The sequence below is a fragment of the Erinaceus europaeus genome, chromosome 7 (assembly GCF_950295315.1).
Source record: "Erinaceus europaeus chromosome 7, mEriEur2.1, whole genome shotgun sequence".
Lineage (NCBI taxonomy): Eukaryota > Metazoa > Chordata > Mammalia > Eulipotyphla > Erinaceidae > Erinaceus > Erinaceus europaeus.
This window is the reverse complement of record NC_080168.1, coordinates 35,923,702-35,946,533: the sequence shown is the minus strand read 5'-3', so window position 1 is coordinate 35,946,533 and position 22,832 is coordinate 35,923,702. Positions and strand designations below refer to the sequence as shown.

General features: G+C 39.0%; 1 protein-coding gene across 1 annotated transcript in view; it reads right to left on the bottom strand.

Annotated features, from left to right (window-relative positions):
* The window catches only part of SATB2 (SATB homeobox 2), a 237,093-nt gene that overhangs the window by 57,084 nt on the left and 157,177 nt on the right, over positions 1-22,832 (bottom strand). The window contains exons 10-11 of the mRNA XM_060193495.1: positions 17,163-17,375; positions 11,688-11,843 (exon numbers count right to left, since the gene is read on the bottom strand). Of these exons, the coding sequence (XP_060049478.1) occupies positions 11,688-11,843; positions 17,163-17,375 (369 nt within the window). The remainder of the gene's footprint in view (positions 1-11,687; positions 11,844-17,162; positions 17,376-22,832) is intronic.

Below are 22,832 nucleotides of genomic sequence, written 5' to 3'. Positions count from 1 at the left end.
GTGGTAGAAACTGCCCCACTCTCTGAAGGGAAAGCTGAGTCAGCCTGCTCTGCTGCTCTAGGAAGACTGGTCCTGAAACGTGTGCAACCTAGAATGTTTCCAGCTGTGACCATGGAGTGTGAACTCAGACCTACAGGGATACAGAGGTTACACAGGCTCCTGAGTTGAATATGGGGCCCAGATCAAATCAATGGGGTTTACAGTTAATGGTATTTATATACTTTTCTCATATTTTGGGAGGTTCCCTGATGCAGCTTTCTAGTCCTATTTCCAACTCCCCAGACAATACCTTTGGCCCACCTGCATGTTAGCTATTGGGCTCAGGCAAAAATCAGTTCTGTCATGGACCTCTTGTGACATACCTATAATAGACCTACTAGATATTTCCAAAATGGAGACTCCAAATCTCACCTGCTATATTAGGTTCCTGCTTACTACACAATTTGTTCTGCTTTGTATCTTAATGCTTTTCAGCCACCAAGTTGCAGATGCTACCATGATGCCAACTTGACTTCCCAAGGCAGACAACCTCACCACTGTGCCCCAGAATCTTACCTCACCATAGCCCTTCCCCACAAGCTAAAAGTATAGATGGACCTGCTAATGTCCACGTGCAGTAGAGAAGCAATTATGTAAGATAGACCTTGCACCTTCTGCACTCCATAATGATCCTGGATACATACTCCCAGAGGGATAAAGAATAGGGAAGTTTCTAGTGGACAGGATGGGATACAGAACTCTAGTGGTAGGAATTGTGTGGAACTGGACCTCTCTTATTCTATGGTCATTTCGATAATTATTAAGTCAACAACAACAACAAAAAATTTCTCATCACTCTGAACTTATGATGATAAAATACACCATGAGGAACACAACATGGAATTTTAGGTAGTCTTGCCAAAAAAAAAAAAAAAAAAAAACCCTCAGTAGAATGATGTATGAAAAAATTCAAACCGAGAGATGCTCAAAGAATGATCAATCAGTTTCATAGCTTGTCAAAGCTACAAGGTCATTTAAAAAAAAAAAAAGGAAACAGTAATGCTCACAGATTACAGGAACATAGGAAGAACTAACAACTAAATGCAGCAGGGCTACTGGGTAGCACCCAAGTGCATTAAATGGACATTAGTGAAATTATAACAAAGCTTTTAGTTTTATTAATAGCATTAAGATAGTGCCAATTTTCTGGCTTTGATGACTTCACTGTGACTAATTCGGGTGTCACCATTAGGGAAGGCTAAGTGAACCTGTCCTACTCTGTGACATTTCTGTGGGTCTAACATTTGTATGAAATAAAAGTCTTTAAAAATACAAAGACTATAACAAAACCTCAAAACTTAGATACAGACCAAGACCCATGAGATAGGGCATATATACACATATCCATAATTTAGGGGAATATATAATATATAATATTGTACACTTAAAGCAAAAGTGTACAATAGTTGTAATCAGTCAATAAATGAAGCAAGCAAGTAGAAAGACCTAAAAAGACACTTTAAAGTTCATAATGAAATAGTTTCAACTTAGACCTAGATAACTTCACCTACCTCCTATTACATGTCCCTCAATCACTCCTAAGCTAACCTTGTCAGACAAAGTAAGGACTATAAAAGCTGAATAAGGACAAGAGACTGGCATACTTTAATGATGACTCTTTGGTCACTATCAGGCCACCCCATCACCTAGGGCCCTAGTCAGGGAGTCCTGGGATTCCCACAGTCATGATGGGCCTAGACCTCTAACAGATCCCTCTCACCACTGTCACTGGTCATCTCCATCAGGAACAACATCTGTTAGGTCCCTATAGGACCTCACCCTCAATGTGGATCAACAATGGTAGGGAATGCTCCATTCTCCGAAGGGAGGTTGGACAACATACTCTTCCTACCACCTAAGGAAGATGGGTCCTGAAATTAGTGCAGCCTGGAATGTTCCTAGTTATGACCACAGAATGAGAGCTCAGACCTACAGGGATGCAGAGGTTACACAGGCTCCTGTGCTGACTATGGGCCCCAGATCAAATCAATGGGGTTTACAGTTAACAATATTTATACACTTTCCCCATTATTTGGGAGCTATTTTCTTCCCTGATCCACCTTTCTAGTTCTTTTTCCAACTATGACACCATTTCTCCAGACAATAACCTGGGTCCACCTGCGTATTAGATGTCAGGCTCAGGCAAAAGCTAGTCAAGTCATGGGCCCCTTGGAATATACCTAAAATAGACCTACTAGTTTTTTCCAAAATGAAGACCCCCAAATCTTCATCTGCAATGTTCTTGTATTTAGGTTCATGATTAATCAACAATTTGTACTGCTTTATATCTTAACTTTTGTTCAGCCACCAGGTTCCAGATGCTAACATGATGCCAACCAGACTTCCCTGTGCAGACGACCCCACCAATGTGTCCTGGAGCCCCACCTCCCCAGATTCCTGCCCCACTAGGGAAAGAGAGAGATAGGCTGAAAGTATGGATTGACCTGTCAATGCCCATGTTCAGCAGGGAAGCAATTACAGAAGACAGACCTTCCACCTTCAGCACCCAATAATGACCCTGGGTCCATACTCCGAGGGATAAAAAATAGGGAAACTATCAAGGGAGGGGATTGAACACGGAGCTCTGGGTATTCTATGGAAATGTACCCCTCTTATCCTATAGTCTGTCTTGTCAATATTTCCATTTTATAAATAAAAATTAAAAAAAAATCCTGAATGAAAAACAAATGTCCAAATATCATGGAGTCTAAAGGGAATGATGCCCGTGAATTTCTGACTAATACTTTAATCTTCAAATTCTGAAGACAAAGAAGGAAGATTCAGTCCAAAAATTGCTTCCTTGCAATCAATGGTTAAAAAGTCCCATGGCATTCAATACATAAGCAAATAATATCTATTATCATCTCATCAGCCTCTTAAACAAATATATTTCCCTCAGCAAAGACATAACTCTGACCATCATTTCCAACTACCCAGGTGAGGTGATACTCACACCAGTCAAGATACGGGTTGCTTAATAAGCCACGTGGTCTTGAAAAGCTGCATGCCAGTCTAGATTTACACAACAAATCATGTTGTAAATGTAGTGGGCATCATTACCGGTAGAAGAAATGTGTCTTTATTTCTTTTTGGAAAATGAATACTAACACTGTAGTTTACCTCTAGCTTCATTGATGATTTACTGCATTAGAAGAAGCAGGAGTGAGACCACCGTTTTCTCCAGTTTTTTCTTCATGATCTTATCTCCCATCAATTCCCCCAGGAAGCTTGTGCTTCAGCAACTGAATTACTCATAGACTGAATCTGCCTGGTAAATCCCAGCTCCATACCTCTGTTCAGACTACTCCTCAAATGTCTAGTTAGAATGTCTCAATTTCGCCCATTTCTCGTGAGAAACAGCATTCTTTTTTTTTTTTTTCCTTTTTAACAGGTCACTGATCAGCTCTGGCTTATGGTGGTGTGGAGGACTGAACCTGGGACTTGAGAGCATCATGCATGAAAGACTCTTTGCATAACCATTATGCTATACCCCCACCCTGAGAAATGGCATCCTTAAGGCTTCATTGACAGGCTCTCACCTCATCTCTTGCAAGGATGGACTTCTTACTCCTGTAGGACACCAAAGCATTTTGACAAATCCATTCACAATCTGGGGATTATTAGTATTGCCGTTTGATATGTCACCAACCCTTTCAACACTGTTCACTTCTTAACAGTGGTGGAAGGAAAGAATGTATTTCTTACTTATTTTAGCATTTTCAGAATGCAAAATTATAGTACTGTTTCTTATACAAGATAAATGATTGGCAATTGTTCATCGTTCGTTGGGTTGAGCTGAATTATTAACTCATGTAGAAATCAACTCAGAGACACCCTTTGTATCCTCCGGTACAAACAGTTAAGACAGGACAGGAGAACTAATTCTCAGAAGCAAACCCAACAGGGTTCCAAGCTTTGTTTCCCCATGCATGGATATGATCAAGTGGAGATGCCCGATTTATTTTCTTCTAGGAAGGAAAATGGTGATCAGGATCTACTAGAATGCCTTCTCAGGCTGGGATCCTTTAGGGAGTACCCCATCAACTGCAGATCATACAAAGTGCTGGGGTGTTGTACATATCATTTAAAAGTCATTATTACTGTGGTCCGGGAGGTGGCACAGTGGCTAAGGCACTGGACTTTTAAGCATGAGGTCCTGAGTTCAATCTCTGGCAGCAGCACATGTACCAGAGTGATGTCTGGTTCTTTCTCTCTCTCCTATCTTTCTCATAAATAAATAAAATCTTTTTAAAAAGTCATTATTACTTTTTTACTTAAAAGGTTAATTAGGATCACTCACCAAATGAGTGATTCTGACCATAAAGGTCGGGGGGGGGGGGGGGAATGTCACTTTAGAGAATGTGATGATAAGGTTAACCTTGAAAAATAAAGACGGGTTTTACTAGGTCCACAGAGAGGAAGTTATAAGCAGCATATCCCAAGAAAGATAACATTCCTGGAAAATACAGGGACTTGGGACCGGGCAATGGTCCACACAGTTAAATGCACATAGTACTAAATGCAAAGACCCATAGAGGGATCCAGGTTCGAGCCCCCGGCTCTCCACCTGCAGAGGGGTGGGTGGTTCACAAGTGGCAAAGCAGACCTGCAGGTGTCTCTCTTTCTCTTTCCCTCTATCTCTCCCTCTCTCTATCTCTATCCCTCCCTCCCTCAATTTCTCTCTGCCCTATCCAATACAGTGGAAAAACTGGCTGCCAGGAGAGTGGATTCACAATGCTATCACCAAGCCCAGCAGTAACCCTGGAGACAAAAAGAAAAACTAAGTATAGGGACTAACGAAATAATCAAAGCCAGAGGGCAGGGGAGATAGCATAATGGTTATGCAAACAGACTCTCATGCCTGAGGCTCCTAAATCCCAAGGTCAGTCAATCCCTCCCCACCACCACCACTATAAACCAGAACTGAGCAGTGCTCTGGTGTTTCTCTTTCTCTCTCTCTGCATTTCTCTCAGAAAAATATTAAAAACCAAAATCAAAGCCAGAGAATCATAAACAACTTTGTGTGGGCACAGCCATCTAGAAATGGAGGTAAAGATAATATTATATGGCATAGTATGCAAAGAAGTTTCAGCTTACTCTCTTGGGCCATAAAAGTGAGTGAAGCCTTTTCAACTGATATGGCAAAAAATTAACTTTTTTTTTCAAATTATTCAAAGTAAAACTGTGTTGTTGGGCAATAATCTGGAAGCACAGAAGCCTATGAGGGATTAAAGTATTTTAAAAGATTCTAGTTTTTATTCATTAGAAAAAGGACAAATGATGCAGGGAGAAAGCTCACCTGGTAGGGCACAGGGCTTGTTTAGCATGAGTTCTGGGCTTGATACCAACAATCGTGACACTCAATGAATGGGGGGGGGGGGGTCAGAACTGTAGTATCTCTCTTTTTAAAAATTTTTTATTATCTTTATTTATTTATTGGATAGAGACAGACAGAAATCGAGCAGGAAGGAAATTATAGAGAGGGAGAGATACAGAAAGACAGCTGCAGCCCTGCTTCACCACTTGCAAAGCTTTCCCCCTGCAGGAGGAGACTGGGGGCTCAAACCCAGGTCCTTGTGCATTGTAACATATGTTCTCAACCAGGTGCACCACTACTCACTCCAGCCCATACTGTGGTATTTCTCTTCCCACCACCCCTCATATAAAGAACACATCATAAGCAACAACTATATCATTTTTTAAAAAATCTGTTTTGTTTCAGTCTTTTTCCTGTGTATATGTATGTATGTTACATGTTGCTCTTGTTAAACAAAGAGTTTTTTTTAATGACCCTGGTTTGAAAACGAATGTGGAAAAGCAATATTTATTTAACTCATAAAAAAATTAAAAGTTTAAACTTGTCAAGTAAACAAGGGAGTGACATAGTCTCCACAGAGCATACCAAAGGGTGAAGATGTTCATATGACTAAGGACAAAGAAACCTTCTACAAAACAATATATCCCAGTTGTTTAAGTGTGTGAACCACAGAATATGATTTTGACTCTTAGCTACAGTCTATGTGTAAGTGATGGGGGAGGGGAAGCAAATAGAAAAGACTGGGGTTCCTGTCCATGGTCCTGAAATAACACTGCGGCCAGTGACTTGCTTCCTACTGGAGAACATGGGTAATGAGTGATTCAAACTCTTTTCAGCTTCCATGTTTTTCTTTTTCTTTTAAAAATAAATTGAATTCTATATTGATGACCATTTTCTTAGTCTATACAATATTTCAGAACAAATACAAACTAGGACTTGCTCAACAAGTTCACAGTTTGATTTAATCTGCAATGAAGAGAATACATCCTATGGCTCTGTTTCTGTTAGGTCAAGTTGTATGTATCCTATAGACAGGACCTCTCACAGTTCTAACTACTTCCCCTGACATGCCTGAGAGTTGAGAGTGAATCTGATGCACAAATAGTAAGAAGTTTCCACCCTCTTTGCCCCTCTAGGAACTTCCATGAATGAAAAAGTCAGCAAATGAACAGTTCTTTAGAAGAATGACTCAAGCTTTCTTGCAACAGAGAAGTAAAAGGGCATTTACTCACCCACATCTTCAATACAGAAAATGTCAGCATATGTAACCAAATGAAAATGTTTTCAGAGTGTCTCAAAGAAAAACTCATATTATTAACCACAGACAGTTCGCTCTTTAAATGGAAGCACATAAAGTCCCCAAACTTTCGTAACTGTGAAAGCATTTCTCTTCAGCTAGTTGAGACTCTTCTGAAGTGTGAAATGAGCCAGATAATATTCTGCTCTTGTTTCTTAGTCACCAAATTCTCTTTTCATGAATTCAATAAGTGTCTATTAAAATAAATAAAGCCCCTAATGATTCAAGATAACCTAATCAAGAAAACCGAAGTGGATAAAAGTCTAACTGCAAGAGGGACTTGTCAAGGGCTTCAATGAATTCCCGACAAGGAGGTCATCGAAACCTGAAAGAGATTTGTGCCAAGCATTTTGGTTACAGTTCAAGGTTAATTATTTTATAACTTGAGTAGAAATAATCTGCTTCTTTTTCTGTTTTTCAAAAAATAGACATAAAGTTCTGAACTAAATTTTCAAGGGTCTAATTTTAGCTGTCTCTAGGCATGTCTCTCACATTTCTATGGATGTATTTATAAAGACTGACTCTGTAATTGAGTGTAATGAAAAGTCTTTTTCAGAACAATTCCTTGACCTCTCTTATGGGGGCTCAAGCCAAGAGGAGATTTCATAAAACCTTGCTACACTTCTTACCACAGATATAGGAAACAGACATGACTATAATACTACATAACAGTACTATTATATGACTACATAGAATAGTATGCAGACTTTGTATGACTTTACATAAATATGTACATATAAGTGCATGCATACATGAGAACATGTGCCAGAAAAGGCTGTCCATATCTCTCATAAAGAAGAATGAATCTGGACTCTTGTACTGTCCCACATAGATACGAGTCAATATTAATAATAAAATGTACCTAGCTAAAATTTCAAGCAGAAAATTACAGAAATGTCTCTAGTCCCCGATGCAGCATACTTATAACATACTATATGCTATTCAAGTAACTTTAAGAACTTGGAACTGAGAGGAGAGAAAAACAGAATAATAGAAGAGCAGGAATAAAACTCTCGAAAGGGCTAAGTGGTGGTGCACTGGTTAAGCACACATGTCACTTGTTCAAGGATCTGGGTTTGAAGCCCTGCTCCCCATCTGCAGAGGGGACACTTTATAAGAGGTGAGCCATGTCTGCAGGTGCCTATCTTTGTTTTTCTCTCTCTACTTTCCCCTTTCCTATGAAATAAAATACAGGAAAAAAATGTTATCAGGAATGGTGGATTTCTGAGCTGGCACTGATCCCCAGCAACAACTACAGTGACAATAAAAATAATAAATAAATAAACAAATCTCTTGCATGATTAGAACAGGGACTAGGATGAGATAAGGATATCATTAGTGTATAAAATGTAAGAAGTATGTAACTTTAAAAATGTTCCTTAAATTTTGTACTTCAACAACTAGTTTGCCTCACCCTAGTCTTGGTCCTGTGAAAAAAAGATGAGTAAACAGTCTCCACAGTAAAGTGGTAGAAATCATGCAGAGACGTCAGCATTCTTCACCTATGAAGACCATAACCATGTTTTCCCTGTCTTGTTTACAAAAGGGCAGACAATGTTCAGAAAGATGTCTTAAATAGGTCAACCTGGTTGCTCCAAAGTCATATAGCTTTTAAAGGTACCGTGTCCTGAGCAGGCAACATTATGCAACTTAAGGATTTTATCAGTAGATAAAGAGGTGTTTAAAACTAGGACATAGTTGAGAAAGGGGGAGGAATAGCGAGGTAGAGAGAAAACTTCCTTCAGTGCCATCATGCTCTCGTATGATGTATGGAGATTTGAACTTAGGTCATGCATGGCAAAGGTATCCTCCCAGGTTCCTTCCCAGGAGAGCTATCTTGCATGTCCCAATGCATGGATGATCCTTATTTTTAAAGAGACTCAATGGCAAGGATTAAAATAATAATCCAGGACTAAATTAAGAAAATATGTTAGCACATACACTGAATATGATATAAAAATATGATATGAAAAAGCCAGGGTCAGTAAAAGTAAGCAAATCTAACATACCCATGATTTTTCTCTATGGAAAACATATCTGTCTTTATTTTGGGCTTACTTTAAGGACATACCATTAAAAAAATGTGTGTCTATTAAATCATTTAATGTATTAACCCAATGAGACCTATAAGAACAATTTTATATCTATAAGAACAATTTTCATCTATAAGAACAATTTTCCAATGAAGAAGAGTCACCAGAATGCTTGATTTGTGGTCAATGTTTAAAGAGTAAGGTTCTTCTATTTAGGAATACAGTTTAAGTCCTTAAGAAGGCGATGTGGAATTATACTCCTCTTATCTATGGTCTTGTCAATATTTTCATTTTATAAATAAAAATTAAAAATAAATAAAAATAGAAAGACAAAACAAAACAAACATAAAACCACCTTCTAACCCCACCCCCAGATAAATGTAATGGAAGGAGGAAAGGAAAAGCAAAAATAGAGAAAGAAAAAATTTGTTCTCTCAGTCCTTAAAATCCAGTGAAATGGGTGTGGCTGTTTCCCACAGTAACTTAGGAAGCTGAAATACCTTGGTCAAAGTCCCTTGAATGAGTCATAGACTTTATGGACAGTCACCAAATGAATGTGCAAGATATGAAACCATACATGTGATTTCGTTTAATATCCTTTTTATCATAAGTGAAAGTTGGTACTTACAAAATAGTATGAATAACAAATCACCTTTGTAACTATCAATTAATTCTGCTTAGAAGTAAATGTCATTAAGAAGACAAAAAAAAAAAAAAACTTAGTGAGAAGAGGAGATACTATCGTGGTTATGAAAAGGCACTCTTAAACCTGAGGCTCCAAAGTCTCAGGTTCAATCCCCCCAGACCATCATAAGCCAGAGATGAGCAGTGCTCAGGTAATTCATCATCATCATCATCATTGGTTAGCATTGAATTAAAAATGCAGTTAGTTATTTACAATAATATTCACTGCTCATAAATGTAAACATGCACCAAAGTAAAAGACTCTGGGGTGGGGGGGGGGAAAGAATACATGTCCAAAAAGGATGACAGAGGACCTAGTGAGGGTTGTATTGTTATATGGAAAACTGGGAAATTTTATGTATGTACAGACTATTGTATTCACTGTCAAATGTAAAACATTAATTCCCTGATAAAGAAATTTAAATAAATAAATAAATGAAAACGTGACCACTGTCACAAAGAGGAAAAAAAAAACTTCAAGGCTTCTTGTTCACACTTTGGTTCAGTCTCACTCTTCCCATGTTCCTTTCCAGAATTAAATTTTCCTCCTGATTCTACAGGATCATGATTACTGATTTCTCGAAGAGGCATCAGAAACGTGAAGAGCTCAATTTGCATAGACTGACAAAAAAGCTGTCAGTTAGCCAGCTGAGATCCTCTGGGAGCTGGAGGCAGAAGCCTCGGTGTCAAGTCAACAGGAAGGAAGACTGACAGGCATTCTGACTCAAGCTCTTAGACTGTGGCCTTCAGACTTTTTCTTGAAGGAAGGACCAAGAAAAAGTTTGATGTGTACGTTTAGTCCCAACTAAGGGCAGGTTTGCAAAATTGATCCTGTAGCTTTCCTACTCACTGCACATTCAACACATATGTCCTTTATTACATAGTGGAAAACCATTAAGTGCACAGTAGTTTTGCCAAGTGGCATTATGCATTTAACAGCTTTATTCATCTAACAGCTCCAACTCTCATTATATTTGGCCATGTGGTCCATGAGATTTTATGCATTTCACAGTTTAAGAAGGTCCTATGGTACTGAGATTTTCTTTTCATGTGTTTCATGCTATGCCTGGACATTGTATCTCAGCAAATTGTACTGAAATGATTTCATTGATGAGACAAAGAACAATTAGGAAAAATCTTATCTTTCAATTCTCCTCAAAATTCTGATTTTTTTTTTCAATTCCTCTCCATTCGGTGACATCTGAAAATTATCTTAAATAGTTTTCTGAAAACTGAAGGTAAGGGAGACTAATCCCGAACCGTGTAATTTGTCTAATTACAGTGTTTACCATTTTAAGACATAATTTCCATTCAAAAGCTTCTTGCTTAGTAGAAACAGACTTACTTTCTTTGTAGCACCTAACAGAGGATCTGCTAGAGACACGATGGACCATTTTTCCATTTACATATGTAGAGATAAAAACATTTTTGCCTGGCCAGGCCAAAAGGAAGTCAAGCTTGAAATCAAAGAACTCTCAAAAAAAGTATGCTTCGCTTAACTTTTGTTTCTTCCAGCTTGCACTGGATAACTGTTCACGTTAGAGATGAATCTGTAGGCACCTAAACCCAGCTCACTGCCAGATAAAAATCGTCCCTTTAAGTGAATTGAAACAGATAGTAGATCCCATCAACTGTTTCTTTCTTTCACAAATAAGAAATCTAAGCATCTGTCAGCCCTGTTCCCTGGAGTCTCCATTTCCCCACGGTCTCAGAACTCTGAAAAATTGTACTGGATAAACTCTTATGTTTTTTTCAGTTAAAGATTTTAACACTACTTCTAGACTCCCTCACACGTGTTTCCACCTGGAAAAAACAACTGTATTCTATACATAAAAGAAACACCTGACAGCACAAGCGTCTCTAGGGCTGAGGAAAAGCTATTATTATAACAATGGCAGCTATTTCCCGAGTGGGAATAAGAGAGGTGATGAGTCCTTGCTAGAAGTTAATCTAGGGAGATACTGTTTTGTATATACTAAGTTTTGTTTAGATAAGCAAAAAAAAAATAAAAAAAGAAGAAGATACATAATAGCACTTAGAAGTAGGAGAAAAAACGTTCAAGGCTAATTTTTCTTGAAAAGAATTCTTTCATAAAGAAAAATAAGAAAGAAAGAAAAGATCTGGATTTTTACTTAGTCTCTGTGGTGAACACCAGTGGGAATAAAAGCCAATCGTAGAGCAAAAGGCAGAGCGTGACAGGTTCCCCAGGGGTTATTATTGTTATTATTATTATAGGAACAGATGTATTTTTATTGGTGAGAGGAGGCGAAAGGTCTACTTGCAGCCCTCACTTTTGCTCCTTTAAAAAACCACTCACCTGACTTTTATTTGCAGCCACTTTGGCAAACAGGGCTTGGGACACCTTGGCCCTTTTCATCTCCTGTTGGATCTCGTCATAAATGGCAGCTGTGATGTTGACGTTGGCGCCGTCCACCTTAATGGGGAGGTCTGTTGTCGGTGTCGAGGTTTTGGCCTACCGAGAGACCATGAAAATAATAATTTAAAAAGTGCTGCATTCAGCCCGGCCATCTGTGCAGAAATTATCAAAGGGTTTCAGTCAGCTGATGCCAAACTGCATTAGCTACAGAGGGACACTTCCTGTCCATTATTCTAATCAGGTTAATTGTGATTGGAAATAATTGCAATGCATTCCTATAGGACATGCGAAATCCTGTCGACCCTGTTTTTTCCTTCACAATGTCCTAGCCACACCACAGGTAGGGTAGCTGCTCTGGGCACCGATCTCTAAGCAATCACCTAACTGCAAAACACCGGTTACCTTTTTCCTTCTAAAAAATGTCACACCTTCGAGGGAGAACCAATTCTTCCAGAACAAATGAATAGATGGATAGAGGTCTCTAAATAATAAATTATTGCTCAATTTAATGCACTCCCTCGAGTCACTCTCATTCTTTATTAAAGATTTACGTATGTCATTTGAGGATGTATGGCTCTCCATCATTATCATCATTATGCTACCCAGACAGTCACCTCATTTCACCTAGGAAATCAGTGGAAATGAAACAAAATTTCATTTCATAAAACGAGGCTTCACAATGTCTGTGATGTGCCGTTTTCATTTTCTTAAACTCATATTGTGGTTTTATGTATTCTGCCATGCTCGTTTTAATTGAATGATTTTTCCCATCAGCTGCAGAGACAAATGAAGGACAATATAGAAGGTGTCTGTGCTTCTTAGGATTTGTGTAGCCCTCAAATATTTAAGCCTACTGGATCCAAAACCACTGTGTGAGCATTTGCTCTGCTATGGAATGAACTGAGGGTAGATGAGATATCTTTAGGAGTAGTTCAGATAGCAGAACTCCTGGATAAGTCTCTTGATTCTTGAACTGTTTTTTTTTTTTAACCATTTCTTTCAGTTAGTTAGTTAGCTAGTGAGTTAGTTACTTTGGATACAGACAGAACTTGAGAGGGAAGGACGAAACAGGGAGGGAAAGTAAAAGAGAGACACCTGTAGTACTGCTTTGCCACCCCCTGCAGGTGGAGACCAGGAGCTTGAACCCAGGTCCTTGTGCACTGTGATATGTGTACTCTACCAGGTGTGCTATTACCCAGCTCTCAATTCTTGGACTTATGGACAAGGTCAGTTGACTTAATCTACACTGGATTTTTTTTTTTCTCCCCACTCATCCTAGAACCCTACATCAAAAGCTGTCCCACTTTGCTTCTGGACTCCCTGGGGGGGGGGTGTAACTAGGCCCTAAGTGTCATCTGTACACCGTGAGGGCAATTTTGGTGATATTTTGAAGCTGCAGTTAAGTTTCTATAAAGTTTTTAATGTCTTCATTAAAATATTTTATATTTATTGGATAGAGACTGGTAGAAATCAGTTATGAAAGGAAAAAAATCAAGAGGGAGAAAGAGACACCTGCAGCTATGTTTCACCACTATTGAAGCTTCCTCTGTGTAGGGGGGCACAGGAGCTTGAGCTTGCATTTCTGCGCTCCGTGACTGCCAGGTGCACCTCCACTAGCACTAAGTCTCTCGTTCCTAAGAGCACGAATTCCTAATGATCTATACCATGCTCTTTGACCCCCCCCTTCTCATACAACTGCAAAGTGACAGTGCAGTATGATCTATGCAGTATTTTTTAAGTGCCAGGCATTCCCAAAAGTGCTTGACATTTCTCACCTAGTTTAATTCTTTGGAAAACTCAATGACCTATGCATCACTATTCTTATTTTACAAGTGAATCTGACTGCATATAAGAGAGAATACTTGTTAGAAGTTCATGCAAAAGCAAGTAAAAGACCCACAATCGGAACACAAAAGTTTTCTGTTCCAAAGCACAAGCTTGGGACACTCAGGCTGACCTGCTTCCAAAATCTCCAATTGATGGTGGCTACTGTTTTTACAGATAATCTTGTCTTCTAGCTGATGTCTTCTCATGCCAATAAAATATTTGGTCACTGCTTCTTTTGAGAAACTACTTTGCTCATCTTCAGTCTTCTAGTGAAACCACAGTGGTAAGTGCATGGTAGCACTTTTTCTCTACACTTCTCAATTCAGTTCTCTTCATGAGGCTCAGCTGATTATCCTTTCTTAATGAAATGACTGGTAAAAATATTCTCTAGAACCTCAGAGAACTATGAAAACCTCTCATGGTACTAAAATACATGGTTCAGAGCCCAGGCCCTGGGATCAGAACTTCCAAAGTAAAAATCCAAGTTCCCTAACTCTCTCCCAATATCTTATACAAGTTCTTCAAGCCACCTAAACCTTGATGTATCTGTAAAAATTTGGGTAGCAATATAAAATGGTCAGGACTGGACAAATGCAAAAGGCTTACAAAATCTAACACATAATGAGAGTTCAGTAAATGACCATTCTTTATATATTTTATATTATTATGAAGTAAACCAAAAATACTATCTAGCTGAGTGATTATGAGACAAGATTTAACGTTAAATTTGTTCATGTGTTTTAAACCAATATATCAGGTCTAGAAAATAATTTCTATGCACCTATGAAAAACTGCCATGAGGTAGGATTTTGACCCCCAACTAAATCAGTTCCGACGCCTGTTACTCTAGCACTTGATTTTACAATAAAGTTTTTACTATACTGTTCTACTGAGATGTATCTGTAAAGATCTGAGTAAGTAGGTAGTCATGAAACATAAGAATTTAACAACTTCTCCTTCCTCAATGTTTAGCCAACATAAAAAAGAGTGGGGGTCAGGTGGTGTACCCGTTAAGAGTACATGCTTGTTAGGTGCAAGAATCTGGGTTCAAACCCATTATCCCCACCCGCAGGGGGGCAGGGTAAACTTCATGAGAAGTGGGCCAGTACTACTACAGGTTTCTCATTATTTTTGTATATATATGACCTTACTTTCTGTCTCTCTCTCTCTATCAAACAGAAAGAATGGCCTCTGGGAACAATGGAGTTGTGCAGGCACTGAGTCCCAGTAAAAATCTTGAGGGCTACTAACTAAAGAAATAATTTAAAAAAAAAAAGAAAAAGAAAAAGAAAGGTATGCTCTTAAAAAAAAAGAAAAGAAAAGTGTTCAAGCAAATGTACAAATTCCAAAGCCATGACTATATTCTCAAAAATTTTTTTTAATCTTTTTTTTCTTAAATATTTATTTTATTTATTTATTCCCTTTTTGTTGCCCTTGTTGTTTTATTGTTGTAGTTATTATTGTTGTTGTCGTTGTTGGATAGGACAGAGAGAAATGGAGAGAGGAAGGGAAGACAGAGAGGAGGAGAGAAAGATAGACACCTGCAGACCACCTGTGAAGCGACTCCCCTGCAGGTGGGGAGCCGGGGTTCGAACCGGGATCCTTATGCTGGTCCTTGTGCTTTGCGCCACCTGCGCTTAACCCGCTGCGCTACAGCCCGACTCCCCCAAAAAATATTTTTGAGAAAAACATTTCACATTTATTTTCAGAAAATTTAAAACTGTGAAATTAAATAATCAGTTTTCCTGAATACTTCTTTCTAAAGAGCATCTAGGAATTTTCTAGATGTTCCTACCACTCAAAAATATATAGATAGGTAGATAGATATATAGACCATAACTTTGGGGTTTTCTAAGTTGGTCTGGCTCTAAAATATACCAGGTCTTTGAAAATATGCCTAAGATATAATCTTGTTATAAAAATATTACAAAGGAGTGGAAAGCAAAACACACAGACCTATGTAAATTTCCAAGAAGTACATGTTTTTTGTTTTTTTTTTTCTGAGAAGAGCTGGTGTTTAAATTGCAATGAAGCATGGGTAGACTCTCATTTTATGAGATCCAATAGTGGCAAGTCTTGGTGAATTTAATATAAGACAATATTAATGCAAATTAACAACTTGCCCAACTCCATAGCTTAATAGACATGCCTTCGAATTTTTAAAGTAAAAGTCTTAGTTATACTCATCCATAGTAGGCAGTCAAGAGACTTGTTTTCAGTTTAACAGTACTAAAACTCATAGTTCACTAAATACTAAAATGTAAGTCTCACAACTTGGCATTACATAGTAGAAAAATTATCGTCAATCAAAAATCTCTTCTAAAGTGCATAAATATAAAATGAGTTACTAAGTGTGGAAGAAAGTACATTTACTTGAAGAAAGTTCAAATCGTTCTACTAAAATAAAATTCTATTTCTATAATTAATCAGTTCTTCAAAACTTAGAAGAAAACAAATTCATAAAATCTAAATTACAGTGTCTAAGCAAAAAACAAATGTTTTCAAAGTTCCCATTTTTCTGATTTCTACAAATATGTGCCTATTACTAGTTTTTTATTTTTAGAAAAATCACTTAGAACTTACATTTATCCTGATGACACTGAATGAAGTGGTTTTATCATAAATCTTCTGAGTTGTAAAAGATCAGAGGGACTAAGGAGTCGACTAGAAGAGAGTGAGCTCAGATTTGAACTGGAAGTGATTCTTAGCTCACTCGGGACCTTAACCTTTCAGTCAGGAGTTTTGAGGCAAAAGCATTATGAGGTCTACACCTTTGCAAGAGGATTTGAGGTTGTTTTCAGAGTGTGGAGAAACAGGGCAAGGAGAGCTGAATCAGAGTTAGTGAGAGATCAACCACAGAAGGAGAATTAAGAAGTGGAATTACCATTCCAATATCTTTGTCTAAAGGATCACACAAGTTTCTAACACAGGCTTCCCATCAGTTCGTCTTCTTCAGATCAGACCACATAAAACAGAATTTGTCCCCCTCTCCCTTACCCCTGATTACTTCATCCCCACCCAAAGAAATCTACAATTTAAAGAAAACCAGTCTGTTTAGTATGGAAATTCAAATCCAACTCCAATCTCCCCACCCCTACTCAGACAACTAAGCAACTGTATGTAGACATTTTTTTTTTTAACCCATTCCTTGCGGATAACACTGATAATTCTTCAAGGGACAAAAATGGCACATGAGGGGCCCTGGTTAGGCACACATATTACAGTGTGTGAGGACCCAGGTTCAAGCCCCCAGTTCCTACACGCAGGGGGAAAGCTTTGCAAGTGGTAAAACAGGTCTGCAGGTGTCTCTTTCTCTCTCCTTCTCTATCTCGGTTTCTGTTTGTCTGTATCCAATAAATAAAGATAATTTTTAAAAAAACAGAAAAATAAATAAACAGAAATGGCACATGTATATAGTATGGGATAACCTCTACAGTAAGGGATAACCTCTATTGTACAGTCAGACCATATAACCTCTAACCACTATGTTCAGCGAGTTTAGGCACCCTTGAATTATGTCTCTTAGTTTTCAAGAGAAAACAGTTTTCCCAAATGATATTGAAAAAGTCACCAGAACAAATACCTCACCTGGGGGGTACGGGAGGAGCTGGGGCTGCTGGAAGCTGAGGAGACCATGCTCACATTTGGGTTCATGCTCCGCTCCCTCTCGTCCTGGTATATGCGATCCCGCTCTACCTCCGGCAGGTTGAGGAAATTCTGCATGGCCCTCAGGTTTACTAAGAGGGACTGAGAGGCTGTCCGAGGGTCTTCTTCCTTACGCAGAATCTCAGACAACAATCCCTGGTTAAAGAGGGAGGAAAAAGTGAGGTCCTGAGTCATGAAAACTTTGCAGTGGCTTCCACCTTCCCCCTTCTCACGCCCATCATTTGTGTGGTGTAGCTGGCTATGATATCAGGAACCCCACTTCCAGTTCCTAAGGTTCCTCCAGCAGGAAAAATCTGTGAGAATGTGCTTGTCTTCTGGGGGCTGTGCCTTATTTTGGGATCATTCTATTCTGACACTTATCATCATCAGTGAAATAATCATCAATGTAAGAGATGCCAGCTAGCAAGGTAGGCACTTGGGAAGAATTGTGAAACTGTAATTACCACCAGGTGCCTCCTACAAGTATTTCAGGAACTGTTAGAATTCTCTCTGCTTGAAACTGGGAACACTTGGCAGTCCTGCTCAGCTTTACAAATCTGCCAAGTTTGGTAAATTTAGTTCCGACATTTAAACAGCATGGGAGATTTACATCGATTAAAAAAAAAAAAAGTTTGGCTGAATTTCTGTGTGACCGGCCACTGTTTTCAATATAGATATGTCTTCTGGAGGAGAAAAAAAGACAGAAAGCAAATGGCTATAAATGGTGTTAACCCTCTGCTAACTCCCAGTCCAAACACATAAAAGGTGTTCATGTACATGTGAAGATATCCGGACATAGTTCCAAGATGCTCTCAGGAGGAGGCTCTGGGCCCACCATTAGTGCAAGGCAAGTGCAGTCACACCAAGCAAAGCACAAGCCAGAGAATGCCAAACAGATCTGAATACTCTCTGGACATATGACTGTACAAGTAGAAAGCTTTTAAGTCTGGAATGTGTGTTTCCATATGCTCAGATGACATAAATTTTATTATAAAGAAAGGAGAAGTAACCCCAGGTCTAGAGGTAAGTGGTGTGGACTCCAGAAGAGGACTGGAGACCTGAGTTGGAACACGTCATCCATGAGTGGGTCTGTTTCCCATTTTCATATCTGTGAGACTTGTGCGTGCACAGGTTATTACTTTAAAATTCTCAGTTCCTATTCCTTTTCTGGGCAGTATGAAAACAGAGCTTGGAATTATCCACCTTGAAGAGCTGAGGCACTAACCTCTATATTTCAGAATAAATGGGGCAGCTCCAAATCATGAAAGCAGATGCCAGAAACATGCCTACTAGAGGTGCTGGTGGTATCTGATGCACAAAAAACACTATTGAATTTATAATACATGGATTTAATGTACAAGGTACTGGATGCAAAGGAAATAGACCATCTCAGGTTGACCAGAATGAGGAAGACATTTTTTTCTTTTTTACCTAAAGTAATATGTTACAATATAGTATGTACTGCACAGTTGTCAGCAGTTCAAGAAGGAAATCACTTTCAACCTATCATGTAAGACAATTATGTAAAGAACTTACAAGCTACATGCCACCTGAGATTTCTCCAACCTACACACAGTACTGCTTTGGTTAGGGTAAGAGTAATGTGTACAGAGGGCTGGTAAGATAGCTCCCTTGGTGGGGTGCATGCCTTGTCATGCACCAGTCAAAGTTCAACACCAGTGTCACAATGAGGTGTTGTGGACCTGAAAAAGCCTGGTGTCTGTCTGTTTCTCTGTGTGTGTATCTCTGCTTCTGTATCTCGCTTTGTCACCCCTTCTCTCTCCTTATGTCTCTGTATGAATAAAAATGTCAGTCAAGGATCAATCCTGGTCTTTCCAAGAAGGAGGAGACAGTGGAGGGGAAGAGGGAGGGGAAAAGGAAGAAGAATCAGAAAGAAATAATGACAAGTAAAACAGGTGTATATGTATACGGATGCCAAGAAGACAAGACAAATATGAAAAGATCTCTTACTGGAGCAATTCCAAGAAAAGTCCAGATCTTTGAGCACACTCTTAAAAGCAACAAGTGAGGCACGTGCCTCCCAGAAATATTATGCAAGCTAGGTATGGATTCTCCTTCTGAAATCAGGAGTTAAAATTTTACTTACTACTTAAGTAGAAAAGTTGTCTGTTTACATTAGGCTATCTGAAATATTCGTAACAGATCTGTTTCTAACATAATAGTCTCCAAATTAACATGTGACACAGCCAAAAGAAAATGGGCCTAAACTTAATAAAAAGAAGACACTAAGATCGATTCTTTATTTTTTATTTAATATAATTCTATTAGTGATTTAATAGTGGTTTGCAAGATTATAAGAACCAGGTGTATAATTTCAAACTATAATCGCCACCACAGTCCTGTGCCCTCATCCAATACATTTGTCTACTTGAAGAGAGAGCCTCAAATAAAAGACAAAGTAGCTAGTACCCCACATGCTGCCCCAATCAGTGAGAACACTGTTGTAAATGAATTATTTAAAGTCTTATCTGTGGTCCCAAAGCAAATCATTTTCTCCAATATTTTCTTTTTTTTTAAATATTTATTTTATTTATTTATTCCCTTTGTTGCCCTTGTTGTTTTATTGTTGTAGTTACTATTGTTGTTGTCGTCGTTGTTGGATAGGACAGAGAGAAATGGAGAGAGGAGGGGAAGACAGAGAGGAGGAGAGAAAGATAGACACCTGCAGACCTGCTTCACCGCCTGTGAAGCAACTCCCCTGCAGGTGGGGATTCTCCAATATTTTCAATAATAAGAGTCTTGCAGGTGGACACAGAAGGAGTTCTATATTTTGTTGTTATTATTTCAGTTTTATTAGTGACTTAATATTGATTTAAAACTCATGAGACAGCAGGAGTATAATTCTGTACCATTCCCACTACCAGAGATCTGTATCCTCATTCCTTCCACTGGAAGTTACAGTAGTTCTCCCAAGGTCACATATAGGGGTTAACTATTATTTCTAAACTATCTATATTTATATATATTTGTACATTTTTCCCCATGGTCCTGTCTTCTCTTCCTTTCTAAGTTATACCTGTACCTATTACTACTTCTCAAAGTCCTATTTCTTTTCCTCTTCTCTCTCCAGGTCCCAATGGAGTTGGAGTTCAGAACCCTGTGGTCAGCTTCCACCATCATTGGTCCCCCTAGGAGTATGGACCAGAATTCTTTATGGGGAGCAGAAGGTGGGAGGTCTGGTTTCTGTAACTGCTTCTCCACTAGACATGGGTGTTGGCAGGTTGACCCATACCCCCAGCCTGAATTTTAGATTTTTTACTGAACTTTCTTCATTTGGGTTATGTGTGTGCTTTGAGTGTTTTTAACTAGATCATATATAGTACTATACAGGGTCAGCAATATAGCTTATATGGGAGATGTGCCTGCCCTGCTATGTTTGTGACCCAGAGCATGATCACTGGCCTGGCCCCACCACACCAAATGAATCAATCTCTCTCTCTCTCTCTCTCTCTCTCCTTTTCTCTCTCTGCCACTAAAAATAATAAATGAGGGGCTAGGCAGTAGCTCAGTGGGTTAAGCACACATAGTACAAAACGCAAGGAGCCCTGCAAGGATCCCAGTTTGAGCCCCCAGCTCCCCACCTGCAGGGGGGTTGCTTCACAGGCAGTTAAGTAGGTCTGCAGGTGTCTGCCTTTCTCTCTCCCTCTCTGTCTTCTCTTCCTCTCTCAATTTCTCTCTGTCTTATGCAACAACAATAACAACAGCAGCAGCAGTAACAACAAAAATGGAAGAAAGATGGCCACTAGGAGCAGTGGATTCTTAGTACAGGCACTGAGCCTCAGTGATAACACTGGAGGGAAAAAACAAAACAAAAATCAAACAAATTAATAATAAATACGTAAACAAATAAAAGTATAGTACAAATACTACTGACCCAAAATGTAAATGGACTTTATTTTTCAGAAGAAAATCTGCAGCATAACTAATATTACCATAAGCTACTCCATTTAATATAAAGATGAGTAAATGCTTATCATATTGAAACTTCCTGAATGAATAAATGGTTGAGCTCACATAAATATTTCTAAAACTCTTGCCATTATGTTTGCTGGCATTTTAATTATCAAGCAGCCACACAAGAGATGTCACTTGGACCTTCCCATCATGCATTGGGAGATACACAGAATGTGGTATGACACCTGCTCACCCCCAAAAGCTGTACTTTTATGAAGAGAAAGGCCGTGACTATGGAGAATGTGAAAATTGAGAGAAATTAATTAAATAGCTAGGATATTGCTTATTAAACTTTCATGTCAAATCATATTGAAACATATTGCAAGCATTAAGCAAAGTGGTCATTAAGTATTTTCCTCAACACCGGTAACCGAGCCTTCTCAGGGGAGAGATTAGAACCGTTTCCCCCATGGTATTAGCTGAGAAAGCAGAGACACATTGACTGAGAAGAAGGGGAGCAAGCATTTGCACAGGGTGCAGAGGCACCTCACTACAGCTTTTGAGTTACATCACTGGAAAAAGGAAGGCAGTGGGGCAAAAAGACCCCCACACTGTGCTTTTTCCTACTCTATGAATAGGGAGATTTTGTAAGCTTCATAATATTTCTAATACCATGAAATGCATATGAGGTTGGCAGAAAAAAAGTCAATAAAAGCAAAATATTTCCAAGTATAAGATGTAACAACCTAATGTCAATTTGATTGCTGTTGTAGGGTATTTCCACAGAACATAGAATTCTGGGTAGTTCCTAATAAAAAAGTTGACAGTCTTATTTTTTCCAGTGAATTCTTGCAATTTCTTTTCGATAAGATTGTTATTTACATTATTTTTTTACTTATTCCCTTTTGTTGCCCTTGTTTTTTTTTTTTTTGTAATTTTATCTTCCCTTTTTGTTGCCCTTGTTGTCTTTTTTTATTATTATTGTTGTTGTAGTTATTGTTGTAGTTGATGTTGTCGTTGTTGGATAGGACAGAGAGAAATGGAGAGAGGAGGGGAAGACAGAGAGGAGGAGAGAAAGACAGACACCTGCAGATCTGCTTCACCACCTGTGAAGCGACTCCCCTGCAGGTGGGGAGCCGGGGGCTCGAACCGGATCCTCATGCCGGTCCTTGCGCTTAGCGCCACCTGCGCTTAACCCGCGGCGCTACCACCCGGCTCCCATTGCCCTTGTTTTTTATTGTTGCAGTTGTTATTGATGTCATCGTTGTTGGACAGGACAAAGTGAAACGGAAAGAGGAGGAGAAGACAGAGAGGGGAAAAGAGAGACACCTATAGACTTGCTTCACTGCCTGTGAAGTAACCCCCCTGCAGGTGGGGGAGTCATGGGCTCGAACCCGGATCCTTACGCTGTTCCTTGCGGTTTGCACCACATGTACTTAACTCATTGTGCTACTGCCCAATTCCCTGTTATTTACCTTATTATGATTGCCACATGTCTTCAAAATTCTATATAGTTTTACCCAAACTGTCAGTATGGAAAATACATGCCAATAGTCAGAAACGTTTCAGAGACAATATCATGTCTAAATCTATAAAAGTAATTTCCACACTTCTTCACTGATGAGCTTTTAATCCTCCAAGAGAGGAAAAGAGAACACAAACAAGTACAGAGTCTGAACCTGAACCTGAGGCCCACAC